This window comes from Salvelinus sp. IW2-2015, linkage group LG30, assembly GCF_002910315.2.
Source record: "Salvelinus sp. IW2-2015 linkage group LG30, ASM291031v2, whole genome shotgun sequence".
Taxonomy (NCBI): Eukaryota; Metazoa; Chordata; class Actinopteri; order Salmoniformes; family Salmonidae; genus Salvelinus; species Salvelinus sp. IW2-2015.
Genome location: NC_036869.1, coordinates 16,868,465 through 16,884,828, shown reverse-complemented (window position 1 = coordinate 16,884,828; position 16,364 = coordinate 16,868,465). Strand labels below are relative to the sequence as shown.

The 16,364-nt window shown below is 43.9% G+C and overlaps 1 protein-coding gene across 5 annotated transcripts in view; it reads right to left on the bottom strand.

Moving 5' to 3' along the window:
• Positions 1-1,690: 1,690 nt before the first annotated feature.
• LOC111954961 (semaphorin-6D) overlaps positions 1,691-16,364 on the bottom strand; it is a 130,565-nt gene continuing 115,891 nt past the window's right edge. For 4 of the 5 annotated variants that reach the window (XM_023974937.1, XM_023974938.1, XM_070436203.1 and 1 more), the window contains 3 exons: positions 14,408-14,466; positions 12,733-12,786; positions 1,691-5,985 (listed from right to left, as the gene is read on the bottom strand). In XM_023974937.1, coding sequence (XP_023830705.1) covers positions 4,631-5,985; positions 12,733-12,786; positions 14,408-14,466 — 1,468 coding nt within the window. In that variant the 3' untranslated portion in view covers positions 1,691-4,630. The remainder of the gene's footprint in view (positions 5,986-12,732; positions 12,787-14,407; positions 14,467-16,364) is intronic. The other variant, XM_023974940.1, reaches the window with a different exon arrangement.

Genomic DNA, 16,364 nt, shown 5'->3' with positions numbered 1-16,364 from the left:
ACAGACAGTGTCACCAGAAAAGCATCATCACACCTCCTCCTCCATGCTTCACRGTGGRAACCACACATGTGGAGATCATCCGTTCACCTACTSTGCGTCTCACAAAGACACARCGGTTGCAACCAAAAATATCAAATTTGKACTCATCAGACCAAAGACAGATTTCCACCGGTCTTATGTACATTGCTCGTGTTTCTTGGCCCAAGCAAGTCTCTTCTTATTGGTGTCCTTTAGCAGTGGTTTCTCTGAAGAATCTCAAATCTMAAATATAWTTTGATTTATTTAACACTTTTTGCTTACTACATGATTCCATATGTGTTATTTCATAGTTTGTCTTGCCTATTATTCTACAGTAAAAATAAAGAAAAAACCCTGGAATGAGTAGGTGTGTCCGAACCTTTGACTGGTACTGTACCTGTTTAGGCTTCTTACAGTCAATTTCCAGTCTACAAATTATTTGTAATTATGTTCCGGCCCCCGACCAACCGCTCAAGAAGAAATCGGCCCCGGGCGGAATCTAGTTGATGATGCCTGTTGTAGCCTATACCAACTAAAGGGAACTAACAGTGAATTGGCAGTTTAATATGTATTATTAGGCCTACTGACGGTCGATACTGATAGAAATAGGAAACAGAGAAAGTCGGGGTAGCCTATAATTAAGAAATTTGAGAGTGCCCATCCCTGCAACTTCAAAGGCCATACAATTGAAATTCTGCATAATGGCACAGCATTTTATAAACTTTACTGTGGGAAAGGTGATGTGTTGATATGTTTGAGTTTGCTGCCATATGACTGGCTTCACATTTGTCTCCAGAAATGATAGGGTAAAATATATCCAAAACAAGTCATTTACAATGCSCTTATCCAAATGGATTACTAATTTACCTAGCTTTTATCATGTTGTAAATTACAGCGCATGTAGACTGGTGTTATTTCTATCTGAAAAATAAATAGGATTTTTGCACTTGGAACCGGTAGGTTCGCTAGACCATATTCATGGTTTCCTTGTGCGAAAGGTGGTGGAATTATTAGGGAATTAAGTCCAGGTCAGAATACGTCGTATTTGTACACACGTCCATTTATTCGATCGCCACCTGAACAAATAGCGGGTGAATGGCACGCGATTGTCATGCTTAAATTCAAGGTGTCACACCCTGATCTGTTTCACCTGTCTTTGTGATTGTCTCCACCACCCTCCAGGTGTCGCCCATCTTCCCCATTATCCCCTGTGTATTTATACCTGTGTTGTTTGTTGCCAGTTCGTCTTGCTTGTCAAGTCAACCAGCATTTTTTGTGTCAGCTCTTGCTTTTCCCCAGTCGCTCTTTTCTCGTCCTCCTGGTTTTTGACCCTTGCCTGGCCTGACCCTGTACCTGACCACTCTGCCTGTCCCTGACCCTGACTGCCGTCCTGTACCTTTGCCCCACCTCTGGATTACCGACCTCTGCCTGACCTGACCCTGAGCCTGCCTGCCGTCCTGTACCTTTGCCCCTGTTGCTGTAATAAACATTGTTACTTCGACACGGTCTGCATCTRGGTCTTACCTTGATACAAGGTCAGAATACGCATAGAGAGAAAAGGGCATAAAAAGGAATTACGTTCCAACTCAGGTCGGAATTGGGCCCCTATTGACTTGGTTTACGCACGACAGGTGCCACACAGTTGTATGAAGTATTTGACACACATACAACATGCATTTGAAGATCATTTTATTAGATATCTTTAATTGTAGCGGACATACAGCTGTGTTTAATAGAACTCAGGAGCATCTGGGGCATAGTCCACTTGTAAAAATAAATGAAATCACCATGGAGATGCAAGTGACTGCTGGTTTGCTATATTTACAAAAAAAGTAAACCTCATTGGTCAAGTGAGTGAGGGGTATGATACATTAATAAGATTTTAGATGCATGTCAGAGAGCATTCTTCGAAGGGATTTTTATAGCAATTGAAAACGCATACATTGCATATAAACTCAATATTGGCATACATTACTCAAATGTAACCAGTTTACATTARTCTATTCTAGCGCCCGACTCAACTTTTTTCTGTCAAGGTGGCCAGATGAGGGGATATAGATAACGTGGTTTTAGTGTTGTAGGCATTTCATGACGTGTCTTGCAATTGACATTAGCATTGAATKATTTGATATTTCTGTTCAACTTGAGGCAGAGAAGGTGCCAGTGCTGTGCACACACTCAATCAACTCACTTGTTAACCTCAACGTAAAACAAAGTCTTGGTTCCTTGCACACACAGACGCTGCAGGTGCTATTTCTCTATTTAAAGGAMAATTCCACCCCAAAACTAGCTTTTGGTATTTGTTTCATTAGTCCATTGGTGACATATGCAAACATTTTGGGACTGTCAGMAATCAAGTTAAGCTATAACTTTAAAAACACAGAAATACAGCCGTATGAACTTGATTGCTGACATGCAAAACATTTTGGGGACTAGATCAACAATAGACTAATGAAACAAATACCAAAAGATAGTTTTKGGGTGGAATTTTGCTTTTACAGTAATAGCAAAGAAATAACTAAACCTATGGGCACTGTTAGCTCACTGTAGGCATCACTTCAGGCATCTTCAGACACCTACAATCCTGAGCTTCATTTGAATAGCATACTTGTTGGACCAGGCAATCATCAACCATCCAGCCCTTCTTGCTGCATTTTCATTTGCAAGTCCCTCAGCCAGCCTCTTTCGCCCCACACTTGGGGCTATATATCCGCATTGCGAAAATCCTGCTTTACAGCGTGATTGAAATTTAAAAGGCAATATTCCCGCTTTAGCAGACACTGCATTCACGCTGCGCATGTCGGCTCAACGGGAATTTACCTTAACAACTCTATCGGAATCGGTAACGCTTCAGCTTTACAGACTGAATAGAGCCCTTATTAAATACAATTTCTTTGTAAAGCAGAGTTATGCCTCAGCCTATGTCCATACCATTTCAAACATATTTGAGAGCTCTTTCAGAAACATGACACTGACCTAACATGGCTGATATACTTTCAGATCTACTAATCTTTTCCATCTAGCTCCTTTGTCATTAAATATACAGTATATAAAGAAGCCTAAAGAGCATGAAACAAAAAAAAGACGAATGCATTTAAAAAAACAAACAAACAACTGTCAGCAGAAATAGAACCTCTGATATGGAGTCCGTGCAGGAGGACAGATTTTAAATGAATTTGTAATGACAACAGAACGATGGAGACAAAAACAGACTTTTTTCCCTTTTCCACCCCACATTATTAAATAAGGCACACATTAACACATACAAATCAAAGTTTGGCTAGTATTATTCCACAGATGCCTTTATTTACAACAACATCCACAATGTTAATAGCAATATGGTAAACATAATTACTGACTTTATTACACAGTTATTAAGGGCTTGTCCATAAGAGGGCGCTATGTGCCCGTGAGTGATTTCTTGGGGCTCYRCTTTAAGACTTGACTTTTTAAATATAATTTTATGTTGCTAATATAATACATAGCCTGAATGATTGCACCTCAATGTGGAACCAATTCTCACTAAGTGTTAAGGATGAAACTAATTATTTTCGAGGTTGCAGTGCACTGCATCCTCTTCTTGAATGACAATGACAATCATATTGAGGGCTTGTTAAATTCCTCTGGAGTTATCCTAGCATTTATGTCCAAAAAGTAAGAATTCCAAATGCAGGGCAACGATTCTCCTAACTCATCAGGCCCCGAGGCGGCCTCCTATCACAGGCCAGCCGAGCCCCCATCCACCAGTGACAAACATAATAGTAACGCTGTGATGCATGATGGGTCTATACTGACRCCATGTGTCTCGTTCCTCAGCATCATTCCACTAATACAGAATTAATMATTTTCCAAGCATTATCAAAGTGGTCTTTTCTTATGGTATGCTGCAAGAAGTATAATACTTACCCTTATATCAAGGGGTACAGTTGATACTTAACTACACAACGGTAAGTTATTGCTTAATCCCTTGTCGAGGGATGTTTATACCGAATGTGTGTACTGAGTGGGGCCTCCATGGTATCTCTGTCATAAGACGGTTAAGAAATGGCTAGGAGTTGACCGTCTCACCACAGTCAATGTAGCTGCTTCATGGTTCTGCCCTCTGGTATCTTAACATGAAGTGCATATACATGTATACACWCACGCATACAGTATACATACATTACAGGCAGGATGAGCACTGTTTGTGTCGTGAGGTGCTCTCTTAAGTTGAGGCCTTGGGTCCAAGCTAAAGCAGGCATTGTTCCCAGCTTTGGTGGCCGACTTGCGATCTGTCCTTTACATTGAGTTTTGGGCCCGTTACTTTATTCTTTGGCCTCAAACGAGGGTACAGATCCTCCAAGTCAATTTAATACTACCACATGTTCTATATGCTGTTAATCCATCACTGTCCTGTGATCAAGTAGCATTGCAATAATACCAATATGGTATAAGGACATTCATCAGGTGTGGAGGCTATTGTCGGCAGTCTCGTCAAAAGATATGCCAGTCCCGGTTGTTGCCCCCTCGAACCCCACTCAATCGCCCCCGTCGCCGGGAGTTGCCCTAACTCTGAGAGGAGCGCGGTTACATCGTCTGTCGTTTCGGAGCCTCTCGGTCCGACTCCTAGCTCTCAGTAGTTGTAATTGCCTTGCTCGTTTACWGGCGAAGTGGCGGGCAGGAAGAGGGGCTTGGGGGGTACCTGGGGCTTGAGGGAGGCCGTGCGGCGTACGATGGCGGCGCGGTGGAGGTGGGGCGGTTCGCTGTAGCTGTGCTGCCGTGTCAGGCAGGCACTGGGGATGAGTGGCCGGTGGGCCTCAAAGCCAACCCCTCCCCCGCCACCACCTCCAGAGTTCATCCGGGTGAGCAGCTGGTGGGGTGGTGGCCCAACCCCGCCCTGTCTGAAGCTGTGCTGGCGCGGGACGGCCCCTCCGTTGCCCATCTTGATCATTAAATGCCTCTGGGAGTGGTGGCGAGTCACTGAGCTCCGCTCGGGGATGGACTGCTGCTGCAGCGGGGTGGCGCCAGCTGAGGAGGYGGCAGCAGYGTCTGGGGGCACGTCCAGGCGGCGGGTCAGACTGTCCCTGGGCAGGGTGGAGGAGCTGTAGTACGGGGCCGACTCCGTCTCGGGGATCTGGGGCTGGGATCTGAAGCTGCTCTGGCTGTGACTGTGGTTATGGCTGGAGCTGGAGCTACCCGGCAGGGGAGCACACGGTGAGGTCAGCACAGTGATGCTGTGGCTGCTTGAGGCGCTGACCTCGTGGATGTGCTTGAGGAGCTCGTCCAGGGCCGCCACATCCACCACCGTCTGCGGGTAGCAGGAGGAGGACTGGGAGGCCGAAGCCCCCTTTGCACGCTCGTCGTTTGGGATCTTCCTCTCCTCGGGCARGTGCCCGAGGGCTTGGCCATTGGTCAGGCTGTGGGAGAAGGGGAACACCTGCTGGGTGACCCCCGAGCTGGACCTCGACGAACCAAGGCCGAAACCAGTGCCAGGCGGTGCCTTAGACTCCTTTGCGTTGTTGCAGTTCTGGTTCCTCTCCCACTCGTTCCGGAAGGCCTTCATGTTCTTGATGGGCAGCTCCGGGGTGGARTCCGGGGTGGGCAGGCCCGAGAGGTTCTCCCCCTGGGAGAGGTTAAGGTCCGGGTCTCCCAGGGACATCCCGTGCCTGCCCGGAGTGTGCTCCTTCCCGTTGGGAACGAAAGAGCTGTACATCTTGGGCGTAGACACGTCCAGCTTTTCCTCTTTCAGCTGGCCGTCCAGCAGGCCATTTAGCTTGGCCAGGCTGCGCAGCGAGAGGGCGGGGTGGAGGGATGCCTCAGGGTCCTTGCCAAGCCGGTGGGCACGGCGGGCGTTGTGACTGCAGTAGCATGACACCAGGAAGCCGGAGAGGATGGCGCCGAGGAAGAAGGCCACCAGGACACAGGCGATCAGGAGCGTGTAGTGGATGCTGGGGCTGGACTTCTCCATGTCAGGTAGCCTTCGGACACCTAAAGGAGAAAAAGAAAGATAGTGAGGTCACGACTTAGCCCATACAAAAATAAAACCGTTACCTTGTCAGATCCTGTCACGACATAAAAAGCATTTCACATTCAACCGTCCCCCCTGTTGTGACTGTAACAGCATGACTCATCCTAAATCAAGTTCCATCCGTATTGCAGAAGTACTGTGGAAGATCCGCATTAAMACGTAAAGGTAATTTCCGATTGAGATGACATACGCAGCGTTACCGTGATTGCAGTCTCTGMGAACGCGGGAAGATTGCCGTTAAATTTAAATCGAGCTATAACGCGGAACTTCCGCGATACGGATTGAATCCAGCCTCAAGTCAGCGCTTCTTCCCTCCGTCAAACACGGAGCACTATCCTGCCAAGTACTCTGCTGCCACTCTCTCAGGAGGCTGTGACAGAGAAGACAGTCTACTCATTCATCATAGCAAACACCCAAATAAGCCCAGACTCTAAACACAGAGCACAAAYAGCTTAGAAGACCCCGGGAAAGAGAGAGTTTGAGTTCATACTTCACTGCAGGTGCACCTGGCTTCTCACACTAGCCAAGATCAACACTTAGATATCCAGAAGCTTATCAGGGCTCAAACTGGCACACTGCAGCCAAGTATTGAGGCTCGGTTATGGGGAGGCTAAATGAGAACGGTGCCCTGGCATATTCAGCATAGCAGCAGCTGGAGTTGGGTTTAGCCCAACAGAGGTAATGGTCTGTGTGTACTCTCTGTGTACTCTGGGGAGCTCCATTAAAATGTCATCAGAGGGATTAGGAGGGGTGGATGAACGTGCTGGACTGAGGTAACTAAAGAAATCGTAGCTTGCTGCTTCCTGAGAAAGGTTGTGGTCAGTCACTTTTCATTAAGGTACCATGTAGGTTCATGKAATTTTGATTCCTTTGAGTAATTGCACAGTGTTAAAGTGTAAAGTATGAAATAGTACTTGGCCCGTGTCCTTGCATCATATCAACAGATTTGTATAACTGAAAGTTCGAGGTAGAACCATACATAATAATGATGTACTTTATGCAAAATAATACCGAAATAGAATGCACACATCCACCCACCACTAATATCATCTGCCCCCGGTGAGCAGCAACATGTTCCGCTTATTTTCATCTCATCGTTCTCTTTTTTTCTCCAACATTAGTTAAAAATAGGATGGGGCGAGAGACACAGATATGGTAATTCGACTCAAACAAAGCGACTGTCTTTCTCTCGAAAGCCCTGTCGAGTAAAGGCCCTCCCATGTGGTTCTCATATAGACGCAGAAGTAGGTCACAGAGTTGCAGAAAGAGTGATGTTCCCAGAGGACTCCTTGCCTCTAATGGGAACCAAATGCATGGTAAGCCTCGGATTTCACTACCGGTTTGAGATCCTGTGCTCCGAGCGATTATGATGGCACTGCCTGCCAACTAACCTTAGAGTAGCAATCAAGGGTTAAAACGTTGGGATCTGCTAAGTGAGTTATGACTTTTGTTGTTGTCAAAACAGTGCTGTATGTGTGCRGTACCTACCAACTCCAGTAAACAGCTATTACACGGAAAATGATTGGCTTGRAWATGCTCCAGATACCATTTGACAACAAAGAAAAGTCAATATACTGTACAATATGTCTTCTGCTCGTCACTAACTCAGAGTACAAATTACTTCTATTAGAAACCAAGCTATCACAAAATCAAAGACATGAAGCCATTTTATGAGAATGATTCAGGGGAAAGAACAGAGGAAGGAATATTCAGGGACTGAATATGTAAGCAGGTACAGGGACTCCAGCACCGGCATTAGAATCCACTCATAGGCCGATGCATTGGCATTCACGCACTGCGAGACAAGGGATGTTGACATTGCCTATGTTGCGGCACCCACTGTCCGTTGATAGTCTTCCTTAAAGGTCACGAGCAGCTGACAGAAATGAGAAACTGTTACCTTAGGCCTAAGAGAGTGTGGTAGTGGTGGGTGATGGGTTAGGAGTGTGACACAGACACACAACGACTTGTGTTTTGAATTGATCTGAGACACTCTACAGAATAATAATCTGTGCATACTCCTTAAATTCCTTTCAGCGACCAACTGTCTTGGCCATTAGCCAAGTTTGATAGATACACAGTCCCAAGTAACGTGCACTTTATTTTGCCTTTTATCACTGACCATAACAGTTATGTAAAGCATAGACTGGTTAATATTTCAACCAATCAAAATTGACCGTTTGATGCTTCACTGCAGTGTTACTTCTGTTGGCAGGACAGCAATGCTACTGTATGTAAAGACAAGAGATACTTACACGTTTATGAAGCATTCATCTTGGCGGGATTTTGACACGATATGGCACAAAGTGTAAGCATTATGGCTAGTGCTAAAAAAGGTTGTGATCATCCCACTGTATTTGGCTTGAATGAACAGGACATATGCATATCTGCAGGGAGTGTGAGGTTTCCAGATTTCTCTGCTTAGTGCCAATGGAGGCTAGACCAGGCCTCAGGACATGGCAGGTTGTGCCTTTTGAAGGATTATGGAACTGCCAGTGAGCAAAACATGCATCAGAATGTCTACCCTGCCTTGATGTGTTTTTGTGAACAAACACCCTCTGGCAGATACAGGTAACTGCCAAAATAATGGAAACACGTGAGTAAACGAGGGATACAAAGCACAGTATATTGAAAGCAGGTGCTTCTACACAGTTGTGGTTCCTGAGGTAATTAAGCAATTAACATCCCATCAGGATTAGGGTCATGTATAAAAATACTATGCAGGCCATTATTTTGGCTACCATGGCTACGCCCCCATAGGATGACAATGGACCCACACACAGGGCACTGAATGGGTAGATGAGCATGAAAACGATGTAAACCATATGCCATGGCCGTCTCAGTCACAGAATCTCAATCCAACTGAACACTTAAGGGAGATTCTGGAGCGGCGCCTGAGACAGCGTTTTCCACCAGCATCAACAAACCACCAAATGATGGRATTTGGCATGGAAGAACGACACTTGTAGAAGCTATACCAAGGTGCATTGAAGCTGYTCTGGCTCGTGGTGACTCAACATCCTATTAAGACACTTTGTTGGTGTTTCCTTTATTTTGGCAGTTACCTATATATACATATTGTTGTAGCCTATATTGCATACATTGTTGTATACATCCCAGTCAAAAAGGTCATAAACGGTCATTTAACAGTAGCACAGATAGAGATAAATCAGGCAGACGAATAAACATTTAGCACTGGGTGGAATTGGAGTTCCCATCTCTTTACTGAACTCCAGATATTATTGTTCTTAAAACGGTGTATATGCACGTTGCCTTAACATATTTAAGGCATTTTGGGATTAGTGGTTGAGGGGAAAGGCATTATCACTAGAGCCCGCCAGGGAACATAATCGGAAAAGTCAAACAGTTTGCATAGTATAATACGTTTCCTAGTTATATAACTAGAAAATAGTGCATTTTCACGTATCCAATTCAAATGGGGAGCATCTGGTATTTTCAGCAGGTCTTTAGGTTCAGCAGAGTTCTACTTCTGGTTGCCAGTAATGTATTTCTGCCTGGGTTTATAGTCACACATTTATCTTCTGAACTTGGTTTTATGAGTACCCTTGAGCCAGGACAATTGGAACATTAAGTAATACAGAAAAATGCTGTATGCTGGAGAAGCTTGTGATTTGTTAAAATAATCCACATTTTAATAAGAGTATTGGGGAATCTCTTTAATAAATCTTCTATGAAGACAGGTCTGTAAAGCCTTTTAGTGAGAATGCTGAAAATGCAATAACTAAAGCTTTAGTGAAAGGTAATTCTTTGTCATTCTTGTTTTTACTATATATATGAATATATATATATATATAGTAAAAACAAGAATGACCTTGAAAATGAAAATATTTTCAGTTAAAATCTCCACCATCCCATTATTAAAGTGAATTCACCCCCAGTCCGGCAAATCTCTGCTTCCGACCATGACACATTGATGTTGGGTCTGTACAACGCCTCGCCTATCTGTAGGATAGATGCCACTGGAATCATTGGCTTTCCCATATGCACACTTCGCTTGACGGGCAGGAAATTCATTATCTTGTTTTGCCCGTTTYATGCGGCGCACCCTCATGGCTGCAATGGGGGCTGCCAAGCCTAACACGACAGCGCTTCCCTTCAGGATTGATGTTACCTTCATGAATGTGCCTGGGAAATAACTGCGTCAACAAGTAAAGCCACTAGGCACCCCCAAGAGAAGCTGAATACATGAAAACCTGAGCGTGATAAGCAGCTATAATGACTCACTCACTCTCAGGGGTTAATGGAGGTCTGTGTTGTTCTTAGTGGTAAGAAAAATTCTATTCAGCCTGGTCTCAAAAGACCAATCTTCTCTTTGGCTGACTCAATCTGAACGTCAACACCAACTGACGATTCAATCATTTCCCCAGCCTTTTCATTTACTTACACATAGGCTTTTCAATACGGCGTAACACCTACTACAGTATGATTCTCTTTATGCCGTGGATTTCCACTAGGTGAAGACGTGTGTGTCGTGTGCGAGTGTTATTGATAGGGCCCCGCGTGGTGTATACTGTTACAAGGTGATAATAAGCCACAGGAAATACACGTTAAGCTGTTGTAAAAGTAATTAGGAGGTCGGCTAACCACGTGGACGTCCACATAATGCATGCACATGAGACAATCTGTTGTGATTTCTGCTACGTCTCGGCCCCATAATTGCATACCACCACCCGAGCGGACGATCCACCGCGAGTTCCTAAAGTGTTTTTAACGAGTTGAAGCACTTACAAATGGAGTGTCTCTGTGTTATCTTCCATGCATTAAAAAGGGAAGGTCTATGGCATCGGTTGCTGCCAAATAAGTCAAATTGCAGGTAATTATGTTCATTTGCGCAGCGTTCGACTGCAAGACCTTTTCGAAGGCCTTATACGGGGCTCTTGTTCCTTTTAAAGACCTTGTCGAGCTTTCGGAACAAACCAAAGCCAATTTATGGACCGGACTGTTCGAGCCAGCTGGCAAAGTCAACAGAGATTTGTTCAATGTTCTACAGCCGCAGGACCAATCTCTTAGAACACTGCGGTCCACTTTGTTGAGTAATCATAGATGGGCACAAGGCCACTGTCATTTATTATATGAGCTGCAGTTCGATAACTAACTCTGCATTCACTATGTCCTATTGATGCACTGTATGTCTCTACATTATGTATAAAGTATCCATTTTAGAAATAAAGCTAATATGAAACAAGAAGTCAAAGATTTGGGCAGGATTCATCCTCATAACTTATGTAGGATAAATCTACAATGGAGATGATATACTCAACTATTCTAGAATCAAAGTCATAATCTATTAAATACTAGTGTCATGGAAAGTTGTCATATTATATTTCCATCCCCCGGCTCATAACTAGGATCAGTAAAGCATTGCCTTCATTAAATGGATTTGTTCCAATGTTTGTTTCAAAGGCATTCGGAAATGACAAACAGTCACTATGTCCATTACCTGGCAAAATTTTGGCATGCTCCCTACGCCTGTTCAGTCACTGGAGTCCCGACGTTTCTGCGTATTCATCAAGACCGTTTCAAGGTCTTTGGCATTGCCAGTGTTTCTGAGGGGTTTCAGTGACCTCCGCTATGTTCCCTGTGCTCGTGGAGGGCCACCTTGAACCCTGTGTGCTGCTGCATGATGGGATTGATTGCTAATGAGGCTGCGGAGGCGATACTGCCATGATTTTCCACACAGATTGCACCTGGGGGCTAGTTGAAAAGTTCACTCACTGGAACATGTTGTTCCGTCAACATGCCATCTGTGTTGACTTGATTGTACAGTTCATTGCAGCCACAAGATCCAAGGGGGAAATGTGCCCTAATATAAATGTGTTTTAAATGTTACTTTTTAACTAAGCCACTATTCCCAATTTGAAACTAAATTGGCATTACCAAAATGGCAGTATCCAGTAGGAATTGGGCTCTTYCACCAATTGAGAAATCACTCCTCTGACATGGACCTTCACGCTTGGCTGGCCTGCGCCAGGAGGTTAATGCCCAACGTGCCTGTTGGCAGCTGAGGCTAGAGTCTCCATTAGCCTCTAATAGTGTAATTTACTCCATGGGTTCATCACAGTGAACGGCTAAGGCTGGGATTATATTACATAATGAGGGTCTTCCCTGGTGTGAGGCTCGCTCTGCGATTAACAATTACGACGCYCAAGTATTATTAGGCCTACCTGAGGGGTTTATTGACTTGGGCATGCCCAGTCATGAATTGTGAGATTAAAAGAACATCACCTATCGGTTACCCAAGGAGATCCATTTCATCTTGATCTCTTGGTTTAAAAAGTGTAACTGATCTTACTCATGAGCTTCCATTTCCAAAAGCAGCAACATATGTTTAATCTTCTCTACAACATGTGGAACTAGAGTAATGTTTGTAGCTCTTAATGAGCGAACCGAACCTGTTCAAAACAAACAATACTTTGAATTACAAGTAACCCAAAACCTATAATGGTATGTATGGTCTCCAAGTCAAAAGGTTTAACAGACACCGAAAAGATTTGTCTATTCTTTCATTTTCAAGTTGTCTAGTGTGAAACCTTATGTGAAACTACAAATTGCCAATAGATAATGCAAATTCATTGCATGTAACTTAATTAAAAGTGTTTATGCTCAGTCATACTGCAATAAAACAATGTGGAACCCAACACAGGGAGAAAGGAGGGAGAGAGACTGGGGGAAAAATGGAAACTGACCGTAGGCTGAGTCTGCCGCGGAGTTCTGGTTTCGCTTGGTCGCCAGAACATCTGCTGATGGGAGCAAAACACAGCATTACTACCGAAAACAAAAGACGGAGTGAATTACAATACCGCTCACAAAGACATAAGAAAACAAATGGGTTTTTACGGTCGCGTGACATGCAAGTAGCTTGGACTGCTCTGGATATTTCCAAACTGTGACCCAGTTGTGGATTCAAGTGTCATAAAATACTTTTTAGATGTGCTGTTTTCTCCCCAACAATACTTTTCTCCTCATATTCTTGTAGTGTAGTAAAATTGTTGATATAACTTTCGTGTGTACCTTAAGAACATACTACTTCAATGTTAGCTGGCAGATTGACAGGTAGCATATGAAACATTGTTACATCAATTAAATCCATAACAGAGCAAACAAAAGGGGAGAAGGTATTTGGTATTACACCATGGAAGCCTGTGAAATCCATTCTTCCATGTACGGAAAGTATTTAGAGCCCTTGACTTTTTCCACATTTTGTTATGTTACAGCCTTATTCTTAAATTTTTTTTTTTTTTTTTATCCCCCTCAATCCCTACACAATACCCCATAATGACAAAGCAAAAACAGGTTTTTAGACRTTTTTGCAATTCTCCCCAGAGATGTTCGATTGGGTTCAAGTCCGGGCTCTGGCTGGGCCACTCAAGAACATTCAGAGACTCGTCCTGAAGCCACTCCTACGTTGTCTTGGCTGAGCTTTCATCAAGGATCTCTTGGTACTTTGCTCTGTTCATCTTTCCCTCGATTCTGACTAATCTCCCAGCCGCTGCAKCTGAAAAACATCCCCAAAGCATGATGCTGCCACCACCATGCTTCACCGTAGGGATGGTGCCAGGTTTCCTCCAGACGTAACGCTTGGCATTCAGGCCAAAGAGTTCAATCTTGGTTTCATCAGACCAGAGAATCTTGTTTCTCATGGACTGAGAGTCTTTTTGGCAAACTCCAAGCGGGCTGTCATGTGCCTTTTACTGAGGAGTGGCTTCTGTCTGGCAACTTTACCATAAAGGCCTGATTGGGAGTGCTGGAGAGATGTTTGTCCTTCTGGAAGGTTCTCCTATCTCCACAGAGGAACTACGGAGCTCTGTCAGAGTGCCCATCGGGTTCTTGGTCACTTATCTGACCATGGCCCTTCTCCCCCGATTACTCAGTTTGGCCGGGAGGCCAGCTCTAGGAAGAGTCTTGGTGGTTCCAAAGGCCACTGTGTTCTTGGGGACCTTCAATGCTGCATACATTTTTCTTCCCAGATCTGTGCCAACACAATCCCGTCGCTGAGCTCTACGGACAAACCCTTCAACCTCATGGCTTGGTTTTTGCTCTGACATGCACCGGGGACCTTATATAGACAGGTGTCTGCCTTTCCAAATCAATCATATGTTGTTTTTTAAAAATAAATTTGCAGAAATTTCTAAAAAACCTTTTTCATTATGGGGTATTGTGTGTAGATTGATGAGGACTTAAACATTTTTTATTTATTTTTAGAATAAGGCTGTAACGTAACAAAATGTGGAAAAAGGGAAGGGGTCTGAATTCTTTCWGAATGCACTGTACTTCCATGAAGGAATAGACTCTCTTTTTACAGGGCTTATATTTAGATGACTAGCCTGTTGCTACTGTATGGGGAAGTTGATGATCGCTCACCATGGCAGTTCTCAGGGTACAGTGAGTGGTCTCCCTCGATGTCCTGCTCAAAGCCAGCCCTGGAGAGAGCAAAAGAGAAAGAGTAAAAAAGGTTCATCACCTGTTTTCCTATTTGCTGCCACAAGCAGCCACCTACCCAACTGTAATTGGGACTTGTGTCATTTTTTATTTCACCTTTATTTAACCAGGTAGGCCAATTGAGAACAAGTTCTCAATTACAACTGCGACCTGGCCAAGATTGAGAAAAACAGTGCGACACAAACAACACAGAGTTACACATGGGATAAACAAAAGTACAGTCAATAACACAATAGAAAAGTCTATATACAGAGTGTGCAAATGTAGTAAGATTAGGGAGGTAAGGCAATAAACAGGCCATAGTGACRAAATAATTACAATTCAGCAATTAAACACTGGAGTGATAGATGTGCAGAAGATGAATGTGCAAGTAGAGATACTGGGGTGCAAAGTAGAAGAAAAAAAATAACATGGGGATGAGGTAGTTGGGTGGGCTATTTACAGATGGGCTATGTACAGCTGCAATGATCGGTAAGCTGCTCTGACAGCTGATGCTTAAAGTTAGTGAGGGAGATATACAGTTGAAGTCGGAAGTTTACATACACCTAAGCCAAATACATTTAAACTCAGTTTCACAATTCCTGACTGATTTAATCCAAGTAAAAATTCCCTGTCTTAGGTCAGTTAGGATCACCACTATATTTTAAGAATGTGAAATGTCAGAATAATAGTAGAGATAATTATGTATTTCAGCTTTTATTTCTTTCATCACATTCACAGTGGGTCAGAAGTTTACATACACTCAATTAGTATTTGGTAGCATTGCCTTTAAATTGTWTAACTTGGGTCAAACGTTTTGGGTAGCCTTCCACAAGCTTCCCACAATAAATTGGGTGAATTTTGGCCCATTCCTCCTTACAGAGCTGGTGTAACTGAGTCTAGTTTGTAGACCTCCTTGCTCGCACAAGTTTTTTTCAGTTCTGCCCACAAATTTTCTATAGGATTGAGGTCAGGGCTTTGTGATGGCCAGTCCAATACCTTGACTTTGTTGTCTTAAATCCATTTTGCCACAACTTTGGAAGTATGCTTGGGGTCATTGTCCATTTGGAAGACTCATTTGCGACAAAGCTTTAACCTCCTGACTGATTCTGGATGATTGTTCTAATATATCCACATAATCTTCCTGCCTCATGATGCCATCTATTTTGTGAATGCACCCAGTCCCTCCTGCAGCAAAGCACCCCCACAACATGATGCTGCTACCCCCATGTTTCATGGTTGGGATTGTGTTCTTCCTCTTGCAAGCCTCCCCATTTTCCTCCAAACATAACGATGGTCATTATGGCCAAACAGTTCTATTTTTGTTTCATCAGACCTAGAAACAAAAAGTATGATCTTTGTCCCCGTGTGCAGTTGCAAACCGTAGTCTGGCTATATGGTGTGTTTGGAGCAGTGGCTTCTTCCTTGCTGAGCGGCCTTTCAGTTTAGTTCGTATATGACTCGTTTTACTGTGGATAGATACTTTTGTACCTGTTTCCTCCAGCATCTTCACAAGGTCCTTTGCTGTTTCTGGGATTGATTTGCACTTTTTGCATCAAAGTACGCTCATCTCTAGGAGACAGAACGCGTCTCTCTTCCTGAGCGGTAGTATGACGGCTGCGTGTGGTCCCATGGTTTTATACTGTGTACTATTGTTTGTGCAGATGAAGACGTGTCTGGTTCCTTCAGGTGTTGTGAGAAATTGCTCCAAGGTGATGAACCAGACTTGTGGAGGTCTGCAATTTTTTCCTGAGGCTTGGTGATTTCTTTTGATTCCCATATAAGTCAGAGCAAAGAGGCACTGAGTTTGAAGGTAGACCTTGAAATACATCACAGGTACACCTCCAATTTGAGACTCAAATATGTCAATTAGCCTATCAGAAGCTTACTAAGCCATGAC